The sequence below is a fragment of the Calidris pugnax genome, unplaced genomic scaffold, assembly GCF_001431845.1.
Source record: "Calidris pugnax isolate Ruff unplaced genomic scaffold, ASM143184v1 scaffold178, whole genome shotgun sequence".
Classification (NCBI taxonomy): Eukaryota; Metazoa; Chordata; class Aves; order Charadriiformes; family Scolopacidae; genus Calidris; species Calidris pugnax.
The window spans coordinates 1290913-1313955 of record NW_015090986.1 but is presented as its reverse complement, the minus strand read 5'-3'; the positions used below and the strand labels follow the sequence as shown (position 1 = coordinate 1313955).

The 23043-nt window shown below is 40.7% G+C and overlaps 1 protein-coding gene across 1 annotated transcript in view; it reads left to right on the top strand.

The window, feature by feature from the left end:
- The window catches only part of ADAMTS12 (ADAM metallopeptidase with thrombospondin type 1 motif 12), a 178868-nt gene that overhangs the window by 56035 nt on the left and 99790 nt on the right, over positions 1-23043 (top strand). The window contains exon 3 of the mRNA XM_014953998.1: positions 11566-11740. Within this exon, the coding sequence (XP_014809484.1) occupies positions 11566-11740 (175 nt within the window). The remainder of the gene's footprint in view (positions 1-11565; positions 11741-23043) is intronic.

Here is a 23043-nt window from a genome sequence, read left to right as displayed (position 1 = left end):
CAGCTTGAGCGTGGCTCACAGCCTGCTTGCAGGGCTATGCAGAGCAAACGCAGCAGCTGTTTTCTCATACCATCCACCGCAACGCAGACAGTGTGTTTCAAGCTGCAGTTGTTGAGCAGAAGCCATGATTCCTCCTGTAGGCACTGAGCTGAAGCTCCATGTCATGGTGCTGCTCTGAGGTTATCCTTCAGTGTGGAGAAATCACCTGTTAGAAAGGCACGGGAAGCATAAACGTAAGTGAAGGAGAGACTGAGCACCTCAGTATGGGCTGCCTTTTAGGTCACCGTGGTGTGACACACTGATGATAAGTGGTGGTGTGATCCTTCCTAGGCAGGATGAAACCCATTTATAAGTCCCATCTCTGGTGTGCAGCCAGAAGCTTAATGAGTTTGGAGAAAAGAGGCAGAAGCCTTCTCTCCAGCACACCTACCATAACACTTGCAGACCTAAAATGTAGTCTTTGGTCCCAGCATCTCTGCTTGCTTTTGGGCTGTACAGAATGAAGCTAGGAGAAGAGCTTCAGCAGGTGTGTCAGTGTCGTCCAGTCTCATGTTGCTTTTCCTTTCAAACTTCTGTTTCTTCAAGCAAAATAATTTCTATGGAGTGGAAGAAGTTGGGCTGTGACCTTCCCTTGCTCTGCTCTTCAGGAGAGTAAAGCTCCTGCCAGGCTTTCATCCACTGGAAAAGGGGATAATTGTGCTTTCTTCCATCTATCTGCACACGTTGTGGCAGCTGTCATCATTTGTGTCTCTGCTTTTCTGGCTGTTGACTAGGGTTCCTGTGGGTCACAGTAATACAAACAATACTTGTCAATAGAAACAATGCCACTTGTCATTTGATCAAATATTTGCATTTAGTTATTCTCTAATAAAGTTTGAGCACTGCAGTGTTAACATTGTCATGCTCACTAGCTTGAAATTAGTTTTAGAATATAAGCAAGCAGGAAGCCAAAACAACCATGGTGCTTTCTGGCTCCAGGATTAGAGCTAATGTCTGCTCTGTGGATCCTCTTGCTTGTGTTTTTATTGTTAATAGAAAGCACAGTTTAGGCAAGAAACCTCTGGCATTTGAATTTTTACTCTTCAGTGTTACATAGGCTTTAAATTGTCAAACTTGATCTGCTTTGCAAACTGTAGAAGTTTACTAGCTCCTAAATCAAAGCTTTAGATCTTCTCCTGCTATCAAAAGTCTCAGAGGGGATTTCAAATGCTGGGTAGTACGAACCATTTTTATATTGTTTATTTTCATTTCCATGAGAGGCTGTTCTGATATTAATGAGATGAAAAATACCCTATTTGTACAGTGTAAGCAAGCCCCCTGGATGCAGTGCTTTCTGAACAAGTTTAATTAGAAAGATATGAATTGCATGTTCCAAGAGTATTTTCCAGGAATAAAACAGCTGTTGTTCTTTCCTACTCTTTCAAACTAAAGGTCGTTTTTGGAGGAATTGGGCAAACTTTTTGTTTTGTCTCAGAATAGTGACACTTGCCAAGTTGTTCTTGGATCCCAAATGAAGTCAAAACTTGCAAGAATCCTAACCTCTCGTGACTGTAGTCAAAGTAAGCCTCTTGCACCTGGAGAAACAGCTCTTTTTATTTGTTTGGTTTTTGTTTTTTGCAGCAGAAGTTGCCATTAAAACTTTCAGTACAAAAAACAGGGGAGGAGAGGGGGGGACTGAAAAATATTGTGTTACTGTTCACCAAAGTGTGTCCTTCAGGCTGTATTGCAAAGCTTATTGATTTTTAATTTAGATTTAACTTGCTATTAGATTCACCCTGAGGTACAGCTCGAGGCTCTATTGACTACTTTTTCATACTCCTTGCTTGATGGAGGATCTTGTGTGACCCAGATGATTTTTGCAGGAGGCAAAACTTCCAGGTGTGCTTTCCTCAGGAGTGATTAACTTGCTGAGTGAAGAGGCTCACAATGGACACCATTGTCCACTCAGCCTGTCCTTGTAGGGTGTCACCTCCCTGGCCTTGGGAAGGCTGGGCAGCCCAAAGGACTGCAACGTTGTCTTCACCAAAGACACAACAGACTTGTCAGCAATTGAGTGCCAAGGAAACGTTGACAAAAGGAGCCCCATATCTCAGGAGTGCTCTGGGCTTCAGTCTGTCTCCCAGCTGCAATGTGGAAATCACACTGCTAAATAGAATGAGGGTTCAAATTGTGTCTGAGTTAATGAATTAAGAGTCAGCTGTGCCATGCTATCTCCCTGCTGGATGCCTCGCTTGTGGCGAACACAGGCTCATTCCAACTTACTATAACCAGCAGTGGAAGTTGTGTAAGATTTATTAAATGCCTTCTTTGCTGTATTTTAAGACCATAAAAATGGCTAGTTACTAAATTGCCTCTAACAGACAATAAATTCTTACCCTGTTGGAATTTAATGGTGTGTCTGAGCTTTAGATGCGGCAAAGGAGGACAGTTCTGGCTTAAGCAGATCAAATGAGACATTTTTCAAAAAGCAGAAAATAAGAATGTGGAAGGAAACTGAAAGGCTCTCTGGGAGCTGGGCAACATGAAGTACTGCTGCTGGGCACTGTGGTGCTGTTAGAGACCTAGAAGCTGTGAGAACACAGCTTCATGTTTCTCATGAACTGCTGGAGACTTCAAAGCAGAAGACTGTACAGAGACTAACGAGGCTCTAAGCAGCTTCACAGCTGCACAGTTGTCATCTTTTATTTGTGGATCTTCTATAATAAGAAAAGAAGTAAGATGGGGTATTTCTACGATGCAAATGTAGCTGCAAGTGAAGGTATGAATAAGATACCTGGACTGTTTCTTCTAAGGATAATTAGAAAATAGTTGGAAGAAGTAATAAAGGGACAATAAAGACAATATGATATTTTATGAACAATATAAATGGACAATCTAATGGAGGGTGCCATGACCTGAAGTATGAACAAAAATATCTTTTAAAATTATGTGTTCTAAGATGCGGTTTTTCAGGCTTAATATCCCCACAGAAGATTAATTTCATCTGTCTTGCTTAGAATCATAGAATCATAGAATCGTCTAGGTTGGAAGAGACCCTTGGGATCATCGAGTCCAACCATCTACCCTACTCTACAAAGTCATTCCCTACACCTGCTTAAGTGCAGTAGAAAGAAGAAATGAACATTGAAGATGTCTAGTTCCAACCCCTCTGCTATGGGTAGGAACACCTCCCACTAGACCAAAGCTCAAAGCTTCATCCAGCCTGGTCTTCAACACTCCCAAGGATGGGCCTCAACAGCTTCTCTGGGTGACCTGTTCCAGTGTCTCACCATGCTCACAGGACAGAATTTATTCTTAATATCTCATGAAAATCTCCCCTCTTTCAGTTTGAAATCATCACCCCTTGTCCTATCGCTACACTCACTGATAGAGTCCCTTCCCATCTCTCCTGTAGGCCCCCTTCAGATACTGGAAGGCTGCTATAAGGTCTCCCCGGAGCCTTTTCTTCTCCAGGCTGAACAACCCCAACTCTTTCAGGCTGTCTTCATAGGAGCAGTGCTCCAGCCCTCTGATCATCTTCATGGCCCTCTGCTGGACCTGCTCCAACAGGCTCGCGTCTTTCCTGTGCTGAGGACTCCAGAGCTGGACACAGTACTCCGGGTGGGGTCTTACCAGTGCAGAGTGCAGGGGCAGAATCACCTACCTTGATCTGCTGACCACGCTCCTTTTGATGTAGCCCATGAGGTTTGCATAGGCTCAACTCTCAAGCCTGTCCAGGTCCCTCTGGATGGCACCTCTTCCCTCCAGCGTGTCAACTGCGCTACACAGCTTGGTGTCATCAGCAAATTTGCTGAGAGTGCACTCGATTCCACTGCCCACGTTGCTGACAAATATATTAAAGAGCATTGGTCCCAGTACCTACCCCTGAGGAACGCCATTTGTCACTGATTACCACTTGGATATTGAGCTGTTGACTGCAACTGCTTGAGTGTGACCATCCAGCCAGTTCCTTATCCACTGAGTGGTCCATCCGACAAATCCATGTGTCTCATATTTAGGGACCAGTATGTTTTGAGGGACAGTGTCAAACGCTTTGCAAAGGTCCACGTAGATTATGTCAATTGCTCTTCCCTTATCCACCAATGCTGTAACCCCATCATAGAAATCCACCAAATTTGTCAGGCATGACTTGCCATTGGTTAAGCCATGTTGGCTGGCACCAATTACCTCCTCATTTTTCATGTGCCCTAGCAAAGTTTCTGGGACAATCTTCTCCATTATCTTGTCAGTCACTTCAACAAATGAAGTTGAGTGTGGTTACCAGCAAGTGGATGACATAACTCGGAGTAATGATTCTCTGCCAAGTTCTTCAGCTGAGTGATCGTGTTTTATAATTAGTTGTATGGTAGCTGATCAACAGTGACCATAGAAACTTGACTGTTCTCCTTTGCTGAGGGTATATCCCCAGCCAGAAAGACCCTTATCTCTGAAGTACCCAAGACTGACATCTGACCATTGAGAATCTGAGAACCGAGGATATCAGGCACTTCTTCCTCCTCTGATACCTTATTTTCTTCCCCAGAAGTCCACCTTGCTGTAAATTTTGCTTTGCACTGATATTTTTCTTCCTCTCCTTTGTGTCTGAATTTTCTGAGCCCACAGTGTGCAGGGCCAAACTCCCCACATTTTTTACACCCCTGGCCAGTTTTCTGGCAGCTTCTATAATATATGAGGTAGCAAGTGTGACAAAAGAGTACAAAATCTTGTGATACAATAGTATCTTTTACTTCTTTTACTTATCTTGTTGTCTTAAAAACCCCCTAGGTTGAACTATAAGGCTGTGTTCCAGTGTCATAGCACCTATTTCAACAAATCCTGCTGAAAGCATTGTACGTTTCTGTAGAACTCTGTAAGAGAGTGTTGTCCATTTCTGTGGGTGATGTTCATAAACATCTTACGTCAAATTTCTCAACATCTTAAAAATAATCAACCTCCTCTTTCTGTCTGAGCAATAGCATGGCAGGTCCATTTTTTGTAGGTCTGGCTGAGGACATAGGTAAAAATCTGATCTGGACCCTTATGTCAGTGGGTTTGTGTTCTGGCAGAGATAGGAACAAATGACAACTCAAATAGAAAGATCCTTAGGGGGAAAAATAACATACAGAAAGCAATTAAGTTATAAGCTGAAAAAAGAAACTTAACATGTATAATGTTTACAGATACTTAACTTCACTAGTTCAGTTTTGATTATTTGTATCTGAAACTCTCTGGTAATGCGTGTTCCCTATGGCACAATTTTTTATTTAATTAGAAAGTTCTTTTATTCAAACTGAATTTCTCTTTACCATTCCTTTCAGTTTTCATAAGCAGCTGGAGCAAAGTACTCAAAGGTAAAACCACCATCTTGGCTTCTTATTTTTGTTTCACATCACTCACAAAATCTTGCTGTGTTTCCAGAGTCCATTGCTGCCCTATTCTTAGAAATAGTGCTGCTTACTTTTAGTGAGTTACACGCTGTTCCTGTTACAGGTGTTATTTTTTGGAATTGTTGTCGATGTGTTCAGTTGTATAGCTTTAGACTGGAAATTTTTGCGTCTTTCCCTCCCTTTTTGTCCTGACACACAGCCACTCATTCCAGCCCCTCCTGTCTGGGATAACATTGCAACTGCAAAATCTTAGCCAAGGCTAAAGCTGCTCTTTTCCCTTCCCACAGGAATTGACTTCAGCTTCCCATGTGGAATTGATTGAAACAATTCTGCCAGAAAATATATTTTGACAAAACCCCTGAACTTTTGACCGAAAGAAATACGTAAAAAAAATACCGCTTTCTACTAGAAAATGCGGATTCCTACTTAGAATCAAAAAAAGTTGGTTGAAAACTTTGAGTCAGAAGTGTCCCAGGATCACCATTTCCTCCTGCCGAGTGACATGCAGTGTGGAAGATGCAACGTGTCCAGGGAGCTGTTTGTGTAAAAATAATCAGGCACTTGAACTAAAAATCTGATTAAGTAATGTAGCAGCACTTCCAAATACAGGCTGAGAAACATTTTCGGCCAAAATATGTCAGAATTTGGGGGTGAAGGGGGAGATTTGAAGGATGGATGAACAACAATTTAGAAAAGATTTCTGTGGTAGGTTTTTAGATTTTCCCCTGTAGGCATTGAGGGAAAGGAACAAACAGACACCCACACCCCACAGACACCCACCCACCCACCAACACACACCCACGCACACCATCCCCACTCCCTATTTTCCAGCCAGTTCTATTACTGTTTTACATGATAGCTTTTCATAGAGAAGTTTGAGTGAGGGAAACTTGGCTGCAGTGATTTTTTTCTGTTGTGAAAACTAAACTTTTGTAATGAGCATAAATTAGACTGGCTTATTTCCAATGAGGCTTTCATAACAGCGCTCCTTTTTGTACTCTGAAGCCGTGTAACGCACTCAAAATAGGATGATACACAACCTGCAAAAAAAGTGTATATACTGTATGTACACATAGCTTGAAATCTGATGGACTTTAAATGAAAAATTCTTGCTATTATATTTGTGAGTCAGAAGAGAACAGATATGAAGAGCAAAACTGAAGAAGTACTTAATCAGCGAAGGGAATTTTCCGGTTCTGAGTGCTTTGAAGTAAGTTTAGTGTGAAGATTGGTGGTGTTTTCTCCCAGTTGGTCTCAGCATTTCATTTGTTGGTGTATAGCCTGTGCAGGATGAAAGTGTAAGTGCAAAGCCCAAGTTCAGTAGGAGTTGGAAGTCTCTGGAAGCTGTTGGAAGGCACATCTGTGTGCTGGAAGTGGACTTTTACAGTAACTTCATCCCAAGCAGCAGTGGTGGGCATGGTGCATTTCCCACTCTGATTTCCTTAATTGGCTTTGCCTGTAAATTTACACAGGTATCTCTATAACACGTTTCTCTGCAAGACAGAGAAGAAAATTGAGTTAATAAAAAATACTGTTTCCACCCACAGATTAGCATTTCAAACATGAAATGTTTCTTTTTTTACAGTAATGGACTATTTCTGAGAGAACCACATTTCTCATGGTTAAAATCATGTTAATTTTATTCACTATTGCTAATATATAGGGTCTTTATACCTCCAGCTGATAGATAGTGCAATTAATGGATTTTTTAAAATTTGTATGTACTTTTTTTTCTGATTTTGGACAGGAATGAAAATCATGGTTTCTACCTGACAGCCAATCAGTCAATGATAACATAATTCCAGGATAAACAAAAGAAAGAAAAGGATTTTTGAATTAGAGGATATACAAATACCTAACTTATCTTCCATTTGGCTCAAAGAAGAGCCATGAGAAGAACATTTCTCCTGCACTATCAGCTCCTCTTCCTGTCATAGTGGAAAATTGGAGCTGGCGGATGTTTTTAGACATGCAAAAAATTGCATTGTACTAGAATTAGGGGAAAGTTTTGAGGCAGATTCCAGAACTGATCTTTTACATGAACTAAATGTTATGTCTTCTTCTGATCTCTGGTAAGTTTAGGCACACAATGCAGCCATTTGTAGATAATGAAAGTGGACAATGTCATAATGTTTTACAGATTTTTAGAGAATATGGTGTAATGCATGTTTTTGGTATTGCACTTGAGTTGCTTTAGCTGTCATGAGCTTAATATGTCTATGCAGAAAGGTCTACAGTTCCTGAGCCTCCCTAAATTTGCTTTGGTTTACGGTACTTCAGATAACACAGGACAAAAATTTTCTGAACCACGTTTACAGAGCTGTATTTAAGACACTGCTCTCAAGAACCCTCATTTCCTCTTGGACTGGTGTCTGGGAGTAGTCATACCGACTGGAGAATCTGTTCAGATCATTTTGCTTTTTTTCTGTTTTCATCTCCTCTTGCAGCTTTCTCTCTCCACATGCTGTAGCACCACGAGAACTGCAGTTGCAAGATTAAATTTGGGCAAAGCCTGCACTGATTTCAGGCTATCAGCGTGAATAGAGAGTACTCGTGTGTGGAAACTGTCAGGGAAGAGGGAATACCCAGGAATGTTTGGTAACACACGGGCACCTTCGCAGAGAGGTCTGGCCGGGGTACAGCGTCCTGTCTCTGTCCTGTAACAAGGAGCACACCGAGGCAGCTCTCTTTACTTGCGACAGCACAGATAGTGCTAAAATGCTGTGTAGGAAGCAATGGCATTTCTCTCATTTTGTATTGTAGTGATGATGGTTTCATCCAAATTTCAAACTCTTTCAGAAACTTCCAGAGCACAAAGTTGAAGTGAAAGATTCTTTATCAATATCTTTCTTTATTAGGGAATTTGTTACAGCTAGAGCAGGCAGTTTTGTTAAATAAATCCTATGGCTACTAGAATTTAGGATCCATGAGAACGTTTGGAGTAATTTTGTTACACCTTCCATCTGTCATCTTATTTAGAAGTGTAGTACTTGGAAAACTGTATGGTCTAGTGATCTTTGTGTAAGAACACTAACATGGTGTCACCCCAGCCTTTTCCTTGCAGATTTTTTAGCTACTGTGCTTGTTGACTGACAAAAAAAGAGAGAACGTTTCGCACAACAGTTATGATTTATAACTTGTTTTTCAGTGAGGATTCCCAAGTGCTGAACGTGTGTTCTGTCTCACGGCAAACATTGGGTCTATTCCATAAATTCCATCAAGATGCAGGGTTCATGTTACAATGAGTTTAGATGCAGTTCAGGCTCAACGTACCCTTGTTCTTCCTCCCTCCCTTCTCAGACTGCACTGTGGACTGACTTATGGCCATAATTTGGTGGCAGGGGTGAGTAGGTGGGGATGGGGAAGAGGCATGGACACCTTGTTCCCCAATGCTCTGTTGAGTTAAACGAAGAGTTTGATGTAAACACTGGCCCTCTGACTTGCAGCCTTGATTTCATGATTCTGATCGGTATTTTTCTACCCTCCAAGAAGCAACAGGAATGAAGGAAATACCCTCCTGACCCAAGAACCACTTTTTAAGCTGAGGTTAAAAGTGTTTTTCATTGGTCATCATGAGGTCAGAACTAAAACCAGAGAAACTGCAACAAGCTGTGTCTGTGGTTCAGAAGAGCTTGGTCTGGGCTGACAGGTACAGCTGCACTTTCTTTGGTGACAAAGCTGGTTTGTATATTTCAGTGCCATCCCATCAGTAGTTTGTGGGGACACACCATTGCATAAATGCTTGAAATGGGGTTTTGGGTGTACTCAGCAGTATTGCCAAGAGTTGTGCATAACCTGAAAATATACCTAGGGTTCTTCTTGTTTTATTCTGAGCTGGCAGCAGTTTCAGCTGGGGTCTTGTGGCTGTATTGGGACAGGGATGGCTTGGGATGGAGTTTTTATAGCAGAAAGTTGTAAGACTGTGAAAATAGATATTCCATACTGAAAAACAATAGTGTTAAGAAAACAATAATGAAAAAAATTAAAAATGGGAAAGTCTGAAATGTGGTACTAGGCAACATTTGCTGGTTCATTAAACAACCTTTATATCCATCTCTATGTGTGCACATGCAATATGAAATAAGATGAATTTCTGTTTTTTCTCCTACTTCATACAGCTTGGATGGAGAGCTGAATTTTAACATGTGAGAATTGCTGGGAGAGCTTGGGAAATGAGGTCGCTACCAATATACTTCGTTTTTTGTGTGATTGCCTGGCCTTTCTTCTTACAGATGCAACTTTGACACAATAGTCCAGTGACTAATCAGCCTGCCCTATAAAATCAGGGTCTGCAGTGAAGATGGTTAGTTCTTCCTGACTGCAACTGGGTTAAAAAACACAACAAGAAAAGAAGGTCAAATAACCCAGACTTTCAGAATATCCAGGGCAGATCGAATTCTGTGGAATGAAAAGGGATGGGCAAAGATTTGTGAAAATCCTTGGATTCCTTGAGCAGCAGGCGGAAAGCTGCATTTACCAATTTCCTGGTCTAGCCTCAGTATATGAATTCCTGCTCTATAGACCCATGCTTGCCTGACATCTTTGTCCTATCTGAATGTGGGATTTATTGCTTTTGTAGTGCGTCTCAGCTCTTATATCAAATGTAGCCTTGATGTATAATTTAGAAAGAAACCGGATAATTTTTGGATTTCATGTTTAAGAATCAGAAGTCTTGATTTATTTTTTCTTAAAAATGAAACAAAACCCATACAGGTAGTAACTGTAATCCCAGATGAGCAAACATACGTGACTTTGAGTCCTGAACCAGTGAAACTTTGTGAGTATAACCAAGGCTTCAAAACCAGGCCAACCTCTGGCTTTTAAACTTTGACTTGCACTGGAAAACTGGAATGAAAAAGTTTCTGCTCTTATGGAGTCTCTGAAATGACAGTCACAGTTATTCTTCTTTGTATTGCTGTAGGATGTATTGGGCCTGTAGCAATCACAGTGGAGGCAGGAGGTATGTGGTAGAGAGGACTTTGAAGCTCATTGTGTGGAGATCTCAATGACCTGCCTTTAGGCTGCAAGTACATAGAACCCATGATGGCTTATTTTTTAGGAACGCTTTTCCTGCGTTCATATGATTTCGCTCTTGTCCTTGCCCTAATACTGGCTTTTCCAACTGTCCAGGGAAACTGTAAGACCATGGGGTGTTTCAAAAGAGCTTTTAAACTGGTCTGTCCTTGCAGTTTTGAATAGAGCAGCTGCAGGAACACAGTGTTGGCTGCGTTTTTTTCCTGCTCCAGAGCAAGTTAAGAAGGCTGCACTGACCCCAGCAAGAAAGTGAAGAGGAAACAAAGCCGAAAGAGTAGATTCTTCAATCTCCTGCCGGAGACCCTTTGTTTTAAATTTAGTGCTGCTCTGTATATGTTGAAATGGAAGGGCTATTCAATGGTTTTGCAATGTTAGCGATCCCTGCAAAAATGCTGAGACACAAGGGACCAAGGAAGGCCGTGTCCTGTTCCATGTGCCTCCCAGATCTTGGCAGAGGGAGATGTAAACTAATCCTCTGCAGCCCTGGTGGATATCAAAGGCCCCATGGCTCAGTCAAAGCTGGGAGGTTGATACAGAAGTTACAGCATGAGAAATGTTACAGCCTTTGTTAGGCAGATCTATTGTATGATCACACGATCTTGCTATAATTCATGAAAAGCTACGTATTTCCATTGGGAGCCTGGGGGCCAGAGGGGTTTGTAGTCTGAGTCGAGAGTGGACCACACAGCCCAGACCATCTGATGGGTTGTGTAATGTGACCGTGGAGTTGCAGCTAGGAGCAGAATTACGCTTTGCGCTTATGAAACAGCTTCTATTCAGGGCTTGTTCTCTGGGGAATGGATGCAAACCACCAGAAGAACAAAACGCAAATCTTTCTAGTGCATCATGTTTGACAAATTAACTTTTGACCTTTCAGTGGCTTTGTACAAATATGGGAGCCTCTGCCTCAGATACAGGATTTCAGGTTATTAGGAAGAAGATATTTTTTCTGTTCCCCTCTGGACTGCTATGCCTTTGTGAGATACAAAGCAACCTTGATGTATGCAGCAAAATAAATGCTGAAAACCTGTTGTTCTCTTATTTCTGCACTGTAATGACTGGCTTATGAGAAAAGCTCGGAGAAGGTGATATGAAAAGAATCTTATTTTATTTTTGACTTCCAGTTCTGGACAGTAGAGATTAACTCTTTTGTGCTTATTTTCAGACTGGATATTTTCATCTGCCCCACGGGGATTACTTCATTGAGCCCATTAAAAAGCATCCACAGAAGGAGGGAGCACCCCATCCCCATATTATCTATGGTGCAAATATCCTTCAAAATGCTTTAAGGAGAAGACGGGCGATCCCGATGGAAAAAGAACAAGCATGTGGATTGAATGGTACAAATATTGCTGCATTTCTGCCTGTTTGCTTTCTGCATCTTTTAAAGCAGCTTTTATTTTCCAGTGGTGCGTGCCTTTCCTTCTGCCAGGCGTTTTAAAATTCTGTGAAAAGAGATTATGCAAAATGAGAGCATCTCAGTCAAAGCACCTTGAGAGCCACCCACCTGGGCTCCTTTCTGAAAACTTAAATCCCGCTTATGACTGCTGGCATGTGTTTTTCACAGCATTGATCTTCTCTATCCCTCACTTTCTTCTCCAAACAGAGCTGTTCAGTGAGTTTGACTTGAATTCTTGAGTAGTTCTGGGACAACGAGGATTGCAGTCATTATTATTTTTAATAAAATTTTCTCACTCCATTCAAATGCTGCCCTCAAAATATCACCTCTCTAATCCATGGTTTAAATTTAAGATTTTCAGATTTTCTGTGAGAGTTACCAGAATATTTAAGGACTTTTTTTGGTTGTTCTGAAAGTGGAGTGCAGGGCAATAGCAAGGTGTTTTTTGTAGAAGCAGAAGTAAAAATAACTGAAATATTGGTGCAGTAATACTCAGCATTATGTTGTTTGTAAAAATAAATGAGTACACTACCGTGAAAATACCCTATTTAGATGGTTGTTGGCATCTTTTAATTACAAAATGAGTTCCTTTACTAAAATAATTTACTTGATAGACTTTGTATCAAAAATTTTCAGATCTTGCATTGGTTCTCTGATGTTTGAGGCCTTTAAGCTGAGTCTGCACCAAACTTCAGAAAAGGTACAGTGCTGGTAGGGAGAATGAATAATAACTTAAATTACATCAGACCCAAGTTATGTACAAATAGAGCTGCAGAATGCGTGCTTCTGTCTTTCACAGGTTAATGATTAAAGAGTAGTTGTTTTTTTTCCAGGGTTGGAAAAAAATGAGGAATGTAGGAATATTTAATCCTCAATACTGACTGCTCCTGAAGTTTTACTGCTGTGGAACATGAATTGATAAATTAAAGAAGCAGACAACAAGCCAGCCCCACTATATTTCTGGCTGTAGATCTGCCTTGCACTTCTTGCTTGCTGGCCAACTGCAGTGTGAACTGATATCTGGGGGAAGCTAGAAGACTTATGGCTTGGGGAGAGATATTCAGTTTTCTGTGATACCAGGAAGGTGAGGATAAGAGGAAGCCATAAGAATTAATATGAATGCTGATCCTTATTATTTTTCATCAAATAAAAATATATCTCCTTCTTAGACAAATAAGCCTGAAATTGAGAAGCCATACACATCTAAAATTGATGTCTATTTTCATTTAAATCTAAAATAGCTCCCTGATTTTCTGTTTCTTCTGATGACTGCTAGGATGACTTAGAGGAATTAGTTTAGATTTGCCTGTGAAGAATGAGGGGATGGTCTTGGCTACTGTCTTCTAGGTTTCTTTTATGGATGAAATAACATCTGTAAGCAATAATTTTAAGTGTGGAGAGGAGATAGGAGATATCAGGGATCATGCTGTGTATTTTCTTTGTGTAGTCTGCCTATTTTCTTTCTACCGCTCACTTTTTAAGTCTTTTATCTTCCTTCAAAGTCCTGCAGAATGAGACAGAAAAAAAACTGACACTACCTGGATCCTGGGAAAAATTGAGCATAGCTTCCCTGAGATTTCATCACTTAGACTTGCTAAGTTTGCTCTGATAGGCTTTTGTACTAAAATGGCCTGTCTGATGATATCCACTCTACTGTGACAGAACTATTTCTAGTGGTGATAATATGTTCATGATATTCCAGGCTAACAATAGTGTGTCTTATGAAATAATGAAGTAATACACTCTCGTTTATGTTCCTATGTTTAACTGACACAGAGGTAATGTCTGCTTTTGGTCAAGCAGTTATCTGGTTGGCTGTCATAAAAGTTAAGTAATCTGTGTGCAAAAGTGCAGGGGGAAAAAAGCATTTCCTTCATTACATTTTTGCCCTTTGTGTCACAGGATATAACAATCATTGGTTACTCTAAACTTGTTTTCAGAATCAAGTATTTCAACCCTGTGGGCTGAGATTCGTCCTACAGAGTGTCTGCTTTTGTGTATTTGAGCTCTGATTCTGTTTGTATTTTAGACTTAAGCTAAGACAATTGGGTCATTCCTAACACTTATGCTTGGTAAACCTTTTGTGTGCCCAGGCTAAAATGTAGTGGTGATTTATGCTTGGAAGAATGTCACACACCGCCACAGAAAATTGAACCACCTGGATGCTTTCAAGTCAGCACACAAACTTGGGTAGTGATAATAGCAATATTTTAGTCAAAACTGACCTGTTTGTCAAGCAAGGAGTAAAAACTCTAGTTGTATAGGCAAAATCAAAAGAGAGGAATTAGTGTGGAAGGGAATAAGCAGAGGATGCTGATCTCCTGTGCAGTCTTTTTCGAGCTTTTTTTAATGGAATGACCATGTCACCTCTTGGAAGAAGCGCTGTGCAGCACGCTCACAACATTTACTGTGGCAACAACCACATGAATCTCCGGGCTCCAAGCTGATTGACTGCCTTCACTACAGTCAGTAATGCTTCAGCGTCAGTTACATTCCTGTGCTCTTGCAATGATTATATTAATTAGTTTATCATTTGCAGTGTCCTTAACAGTTTCAGATATTTCGAGAAAAATCATTAGGATAAATGATGTAAATTAAAACTTGGGTTTGTGGTCTACACTTCCACTGCTGCCTAGGCAACTGCCAGATGACTCAGTCATTAGCTGCATGCAAAACTGAATGATAATCTTGAAAGAAGCATTATGATACTGTACATAGAATCATAGAATCATTGAGGCTGGAAGAGACCCTTGGGATCATCGAGTCCAACCATCTACCCTACTCTACAAAGTCCTCCCCTACACCATGTCCCTTAGCACTGCATCTAAACGGCCCTTAAACACAGCCAGGGATGGTGACTCCACCCCCTCCCTGGGCAGCCTGTTCCAATGCCCTATCACTCTTTCAGTGAAAAATTCCTTCCTAATGTTCAATCTAAACCTACCCTGTTGGAGCTTAAAGCCGGTCCCTCTTGTTCTGTCATTAATTACCTGTGAGAAGAGACCAGCACCAACCTCTCTACAGTGTCCTTTCAAGTAGTTGTAGATTGTAAGACATTGCAAGCTGCTGTCTTACTGTATCATTTGAAATCTGTGGGAGAGGTAGCAAAAATGGTAAATGAAGAGTATCCCATAGCTTTATATTAACTTTTCTAATGATTTGTGCCTGTAGGGGAGAAAACTAAGGATTTGGGGATTTGCTTCGTTTTCCTAAAATACTTGACAGTGCTCAGAGATAAAATGCAAGAGAGAAGAAATTATCCTCCCTTCTTCAGAATGTGAAAGGATTTCCTCCTGTTTCTTTCGCTTTGTTTTCATGCAGTGTGCAACAAGATGTTGGTTTGTTTGTGACCTGCAAAATGGAGAAGTTTGGTGAAGTTTGTGAATGAAAATGCTGTGATGTACTGGAGCCCTTCCTGACTCAGTGCTATCGAGGTGACTGATATGATATGAACAGATGGACTTCTTTTTCTTGGCCAGATGAGGTGATCAGGTTGCTGTTGTTTAGAAAGAGGGTAGTTGAGTTTATCCAGACTGCAAGCCAGTGATTGTTGCAGTAGAAAAGAAAGGTTTAGGGTATTAAAATAGATCTGAGTATACTTCATTGGAGCTTTAGGTGTACCTATCTTTTGGCCTCATTTTAGCATTGAAAAGATTTGATAGGTGAGTTCCACCTGGATCACAAGTAAGGATTAGTTTGGGTTGTACATGGACCTCCAACTCCTTGTCTGCAGAGGAGCTATAAATCTTACAACTGAAAATTTTGCATTTGGAGCAATTTTGCATTAAAGTTGTGATGGGATGAGGCTGAGGCGAGAGGGAGGAAACAGGTTGGGTGCTGTGTGAAATGAGTAGAGGGGTGAGGGGAGCTCAAGGAGCAGAGCAACATCATCTGTGGAAAACGTTTTTAAGTCTTTCCAAGGATGGCTTGTGGCATGGTTCATTTAACAGGTGACTAGAATGCCATTAAGCTGTTTCAGACAACAGTCACCTGTTTTTCTTTCATTCTAAATCCTGCCTGAGTGCAAGATTTTATTGAATTGTGGTCTTACTTTTTGATGATTAGCTTGATACTGATTGCAAGAGTAATTTTTTCTGTCTGCAAGTGTACAGCATAAACTGTTAGTCTTGGCTTTTGACAGTGAAGGCTTTTGTTTAACCACATGGAAGAGAGAGAGGGAAAAAAGCCCAGGACACTGTTTTATTCTCAAAGGATAGCCTATCTTTTTTTGGAAGAACATTGTGGCCAATATAAGCAGCCTTACTTGCTGGCAGAATCCCTGGTACATGCTGTGTAGCTTCCATATCTTTTGAAGAATGATGCTGAAATTTTTCCAGTATTTGTTTATCCTGTATTTAACCACATCAATTACTATTCAGCTTAATTTGCCTAGTTTCTTCAAAACACAGAGGCTATTATTCTTAGGATGATAAGTTCACACACTGAATTGCAGTAACTGACATTAATTCAATGTAGAGGGAAGAGCATGTTGCTCCCTGCATCACTCTGCTTTCTATGAACAAGCTGTACTAACCTGTTTAAAAACTGCTTGCCACGAAAAAAGAGCAAATAGATACATTCAGTCAGAATGACCTCTATTTTAAAGCAGGAACAACAAAGCACACAGCCTGCAGGAGTACATGTAGTATCTCTCCTCTCTGGAACAGTTTGCATTGAACTGGAAACAGTGAGTGCTTGCTTGTGCAGACAGCGGGAGATTTAACATATCAGGAGTGGGGTACCTGGGAAACAGAGACATCATAGCTGGTTTGTTCTGCTAGTGGATGAAACAATCGCTGCTAACTGGTATCGAGAGATTGTTTCCCCCCCAGACAAGCTCATGAAGTGGAAGCAGGAGATCCTAACTTTCTTTCAGCTTTCAGGAAGGCAGGTTTGGTTTTTTTTGGTTGCTCTCTGGAGTTTATTAGGAGCTAATCAGAGATAAGACCTTTTTTCATTGTCTTTTGCTTTTCTTCTGTAGAAACTGGAGGAGTCCTCTTCTGTTCTTAAAACCTATGAATTCCTTGCCAGGGAGATAAGAACTCATCAACTTTAATTTTCTAACATCTGACATAAGAAGATTTCTGTGTTTATTTCACTTTGCTGTCAAAAATCCTGTTACTTCTAACAAATGAGCAGGCACAAATGTGTAGCCTTGCTAAGCAATAAAAAGGAATCTAGGTTTCATTAGCGTACAGATGTTTAGTAAACATGGTAACTATTACTTGAACTTCAGGTTTTAAGGACAGAGGGTAACGTTCTTATCTCTTAATTTGAGTAGCCTAGCAGGTAAATAGTTGTATTTAAACTAGTTGTTTTACAGACTCCTTTTATAGTTAGTGGAGTAGACCAGTTGTTGTCCAAGGCTGATTCACCGTTTCCTGAGATGTTGACTTTGACTTTTGGGATGAATTGTCCTTGAGAGATGCCTAGACTGTAGTTACAGGCATTAGAAATATTAGTAGAGGAGGAAGGAATAAAATACTGTATTTTGTGCAACTCTCCCTCGCTAGTTAAGTCAGTGCATAGTCAAAACTAGAACTTTCTCCAGGTGGATCTGAAGTCTCTGATGAACAGGGGCCAGAGGGAGCTCAATGCTAGTGGAGCACTGGCATCTGCTTTCCCAGTCCCTGATTGTTTTCTCATCTTCTCTTTTCAGTATTTCACTAGCTCATACTAACCGGAACATGGTGCTTTCTGTAAGTAGGTGTGTTGTGCAGAGGGTAAGAAAGAATCATGTGGGAACAGGAGATTGTTCTTATACTGTGATAATAGAAATTTGTTGCCACCAATAGGTATCAGAAACATGGTTCCTCAGTCAATGATTGAAAAAAAATAAACTTAGAATAGAATGGTTCTGTTGACAGGCCATTTTCCAAATAATATGAATCAAAAATATAAAGAGGAAGAAATAAAAATATAAAGAGGGAGAAGTCTGTCTCACTGTGTTTCAGTGCAGTCTTTCTTTTCAGTCCCTGTGCCAGTGGAAAGAAATAGTGTTGGCTATACCACACTTGCTTACTGCACTTGCTTTCCTATAGTTTAAAAGGTAAACTGTGATCTCTTCCATGTCTTCACTGGAACAGTTTGCTTAACCACTCCTCGGATTGAGGAGTCTCAGTCTGCATCCAGACTGAATTTAGTTCAGCATTTCTAACCGTGTACTGTCGTAGAAGAATATATTCCACTCTTGCTCTGTGCTTCCAGCTTTCCTCATCAAACTGTGTGTGATGCTGTTGCACTTTTTGAGTATTGCCATTGATTGGGTAAACAAATGCTTTGGTAATGTAAATGTTAAATTGCTGCAGTATTGATTCAGAGAGCAATAGCAAGCTTTAATATTAAACTGTTACATGTTACATGCCTTCCCTTTCTCATTTGTAGGAAAACACTAGCCTTAAACAATTGTAAACCTCGTTTCCACAGCTGAAATAGAAAGCCCAGAAAGCTGAGCTGCATTTAGGAAACATTTTTGTTGCAGGAGTTTGAATTGCTCAGGGCAGTTGACCCAATAATGGAGTAGTATTGGCAAAGCTGTTCTGCCTTCAGCCTGCTTACTGCCAGATTTCTCAGTCATACTGAACTCTCTGTGAACTTTCTAAAAAGAAGCTACAATTACCTTATTATTTCTGGGCAGATCACAGATTTCTAATTCTTCTGGAAGAGCTGGACTTGTGCTGTGGGGCTAATGCACTGATACGGGCTCAGCGTTCGCAATTAGTTTCTCCGAAGACCGAATGTCCCTGATGAGCCTCTGGCAGCCTCCTGTCATGGGTGACCCACTTTAAACAGGTGTCTGAGCATAGTTTTTCTGCAGGAAACACGGTGCCCTTGCAACTTGTCCACTCCTTGCTAGGGGTTGGCGTTCACTCCTGCACTCAGCATCTGGTCGAACTTGGATGCATCTTGTGTACTTGGAGAGACTCCGCTGGAAGAATTGTACTTAAAAGGAGATTGTAATACTCTTCACAGCATAGATTTTAGCTTTATGATTAGTTGGGAACAAGGGGAGCTGCATAACTTAGGTTGTTACAAGATTTTCCTATCCATCCCTTTGTTTCTCTCCAGTCATCTTGTAGAGAATTGTAAGCTCTCCTTTACAGGGAGAAGTGGAGCCATAGCTGGACTTACTCTACTCCACAATTAATTACTTGGTAGCATGTTCTGGGGTGCACAGATCCTGATTATCTGCTGAGTGTAGGGTAGAGTTCTCAACTCCACTGATGAGTACCTGTGGGGACCATTCTCGTAATTAATTTCTGGCAATATTGAATTGCTTGGGATGTTATGTTTAGCAGGTGCAATTTCACTAGACAGCAGTCTGCAAAGGGCATCTTTTGGAGTCCAGGATTTCTGGACACTTGTCCAGAAATCTGCATTTCTGACGCAGGTCTTCCTGTCTCAATTGTTTTTACGTTCGGTCACTGAAAACAAAGATCTGCATCAACACAGATTTAGTGAGCTACTGGACTTGCTAGCTGGGTTTGATTTGCTGTGAAAGGCTTCTAGTAGGGTGAGGTTTGTTCCTCATTCCTCAGTTTTATGGTGCTTTTGGAAAGATTACCTTTTTTAGGCTATCTTTGCAAATAATACCTCTTTCCTCTGTGCTATTTCTGAATAGTCCTGAAAAAACTGTATGAAAATAATAGACTGAAGGGACACTGCTCATTTAAAGATCATACAGAATTACACATACTTTTTTTATTTTATTGAAAGAGGAATTGTACAACAGAATTAGGCATCCACTTTTATGCAAAAAAAAAAAAAAAGTGTCTAGAAGATTGCTATGCTAAGAGGTAGGCTAATGCGTTTAGTTGATGCCCTTAAATACTGCACTTGTTTGAAGACTTTGTGGAACCATATGTTGCATGTCCAGGTTTCTAAATGAAAGAGCATAAAAAAAGAATATTCATTATATTTGTTTTGACATGATCTCTTCTACACTTTCTGCTTTTCTTCCCTTGCAAATATTTGAGTTAAACTTACTTCAGCAAACAACATGTTGTTAGGTGTCTTAGCTGAAAAAGCTATGTATTCCTGTCCTCCTTAAACAACTAATGGTGGAGTCTTTGTGCACATAAATTAGACTGTTAAATTATTCTGTGCTGTCTCTGGTTTGTACTTATTTTAAAAATGGTCTTGTCTAATATTTTGCTCATCTGCAAAACAGTGTTTGAGTTGAAGCTGCAGAGAGATAGATTTTTGTATTTTAAATACTTTTTAAACACAGTTGAAACACAGCCTCAGTCTGAGTCTTCTACTTTGCTAAAGGCAGAATTAGCAGCAAAGTTTCTTCTCTACCTGAGCTCTAAAACAAGCTGAATCAAGTTTCTTCCCCCCTGATCTGCACTGTTTTCAGTTGTGCCTCCAGTCTGGATTCCTCGCAGCTCTGTGGAGGTTTGGATTTGGATGAAAGTCTTCTTTCAGGTGCTGCAGTTTTAACAAGGGATCATTCCTGACATTTTCTGTATTATTTGCCTGACATTCTCCAGGCAAAAATACTCACTGAACCACTCTGTGCTTTATGCTGTTTTCTTTTCACTGTCCCAGTTGCGTCCGTTGTCCATCGTGAGGCACTTCTGTTGGTCAGGTCTTCCTCAGAGGAGATCAAAGGTGATGAGATGGATGAAATTGCAGAAATTGCATCTGCCGGGGAGGTAACGGCAAAGAAGGGCAGGAAAAGAAAGGAGTTTCCTGCAAAGTCCGAACCAGTAACATTGGCAGGCAGCTGTAAGTTGTCCAAGCAGAGATAGCCTTAACATTGGGGAGTGGGTTACTGAACACCTCCTTCCCCAGGTGATGAATATAACCTAGCTTTACCCATCATTATCCATTTTTGGGATATTTTTGTCTCCTTAAGCTATAATTAATCATCCTGGTTTATGATGAGTGTGAACTGGATGTTTCTTTCAGGTAAATACATCTGCATGCATTTTTCTCTCTTTCTGGTCCCATGTGCTTACATACTTTTATAATTTCAAGGCTACTTGGAGATAAGAGAAGCCAGGGACTTTCTGAGATGAAAACTGAAATTGTCATTTAGAAAATAACAGAGGCTGAGTCTGTTGACAGGACTTTGCTTGATTCTCTTTCCACAGAAGTGCAAATACTAAAGCTCAAACCCAGTTCTAAGCAAACACTTTCCAAACTTTTTGCCATTTTAGTGCAGGAGCCCCAATAGCTCCTGTCTGTGAAGGATTCTGGTGTGGTTTTTTGTGGGCAGCAAACCACAGAGAGTCTAGTTAGTTACAGCTTGTGTTACTGGTGAACCTTCACCCTATGTGTGACAAAAATGGAAGCAAATTAATGGTTTCGTGACATCCAACAGGTTCTAACACCTCTGATAGGAAACTGGACACACAAGGAAAATGACTCTGGCTAAAACTGGAAGCGTCCTTTAGCCCATGCAGGGGTTACTCATGAAGAGCTGAGAATGGCACCAGTCACCCCAAGATGGTGTTATCCTAACAGAACTGCTCGAGGTGCCTGGTGACAGGAGTCCTTACCTCCGATGTGCAAAGATGCTGTCGTCTCCCTCCCCTGAGGTGTCTCGGTGTCACTGGTGATGTTTCTCCCCTTGCTCCTTCTAGCAGTTTACAGATGCCTTCAGCAGGATGGAGTAGCTGAATGATGGTCTGTCCCTGCTCTGCTGTTTCAGCGGAAGGTGTCTGTGCATGAGCGCTTCTTCAGGGCTTAATCAGGCAAAATGAAATCTTGTGTGCTGAAATGGAGCAAGAGAACCTCCACAGTCATCTTTCAAAATGTCATGAAGCTGGAGCATGTGGTTATCAGGACCTGCTTATAAGAATAGGAAACATTAAAAGCAGTCTGTGTCTGAGATTTCCAAGATGTTGTATTAGCATAATTCATTTTGATCTAGCCAAGCCCTTCTCAGGCCCTGGCTCAGGGTGAGTTCTCACCTGTGAGAGCTGCTCTAGCACTGCTGATATTTGCTGCAGAAGCGCAGCAGGGTTGGGGCTGAGGCTTTGAAGGCTGTGTTGGTCAGTAACGTCATCTGAAATACAAGATATTTGGCCTCGGCCGAGGACAAGCAGGCCCCTCGAAGTGCTAGCATGTGTTTTTAACTCTGAGCGTGCTAGTGGGATTGGTGTGTTTTAAGTACAGTGGAGAAATGGAATGGGAAAAAACAACAGCTGGTCCAGAGAAAGGCCAAATAAACTCTGTTGTATAAGCCCAGAGATAAGAAGGTTATAGCATATGCAGCATTCCTTAAAGAGATCCTATCAAACCTTGAAAGAATAGTGTTTTGTTTCAAGATTAATTCCAGACTGTCTTTTTCTTTCCCTTAGTAATCTGACTTTAAACCAAACTAATTAAAAAGCATAGTTTGACTACCACTTCAAAGACCTATTCAAAGACCTATTCTTTTACAGGCATTATACATTAATTTAGTTAGGGTACTTTACATTTCTTGCATTGTCTCTTGAGCATTGAAAACTGAGATTTTTTTTTAAACAATTCAAGTTTCTGGAATTATGGGTGAAATGTAAGGGTTATTTTTCATGTATAACAAACTGCTGTGCAAGGGCTGTTCATTTACTGGTGGATGGTGCATTCATGCAAACTTGGCCTCTGTATCTGCAGCATGCCTCCAGTATGACAGTCTTGAGACAGGTGCTTTATAATTGGACTGTCATGTTACAGCTGGAGAACTCTCTTACATCCAGTCTTGAAAAGATATTTTTAGCTGAATTCTTGACTTATTTCCACATCTGGAAAAGTTAAAGTAGGTGAATCTGTGTTCTTGAAATCTACCCAAGGTTTTTGTGGTGGCAATGCCAAAGAGTAAGAGGATGCCAGCTGAGGTGGTTTCAACTAAGTTCCCCAATTCCCACACGTATGGGTATCCAGTAACCTCTCTGTGGACATCTTGTGCAGTTTAAGCTGTACATTTTGAAAGCTGAAATAGAAATTATTATTTCTTAGAAACGTGAACATAATTGGGTAACTGAATGATAAAAATACCCTGAAAATATTAATCCAATGCCAGAATGTGTCAGCAAAAACCTGACATTGTAAACGTGTGGAATAGCCGCAAAGGCAGGCAGTTTATATGATGAACATAAACAGACATCCTCTTTAATAACTTTGCTTGAAAAAATTTGTTTAAAAGATGTTAGTGGTATTCCAAACACTATATACTCTGTTTTAATAGTATACTTTTTATCTGTAAAGTCAGTGCTGAGCTGGCATTTACTCTTGTACTGTAACACTGTAGGTACT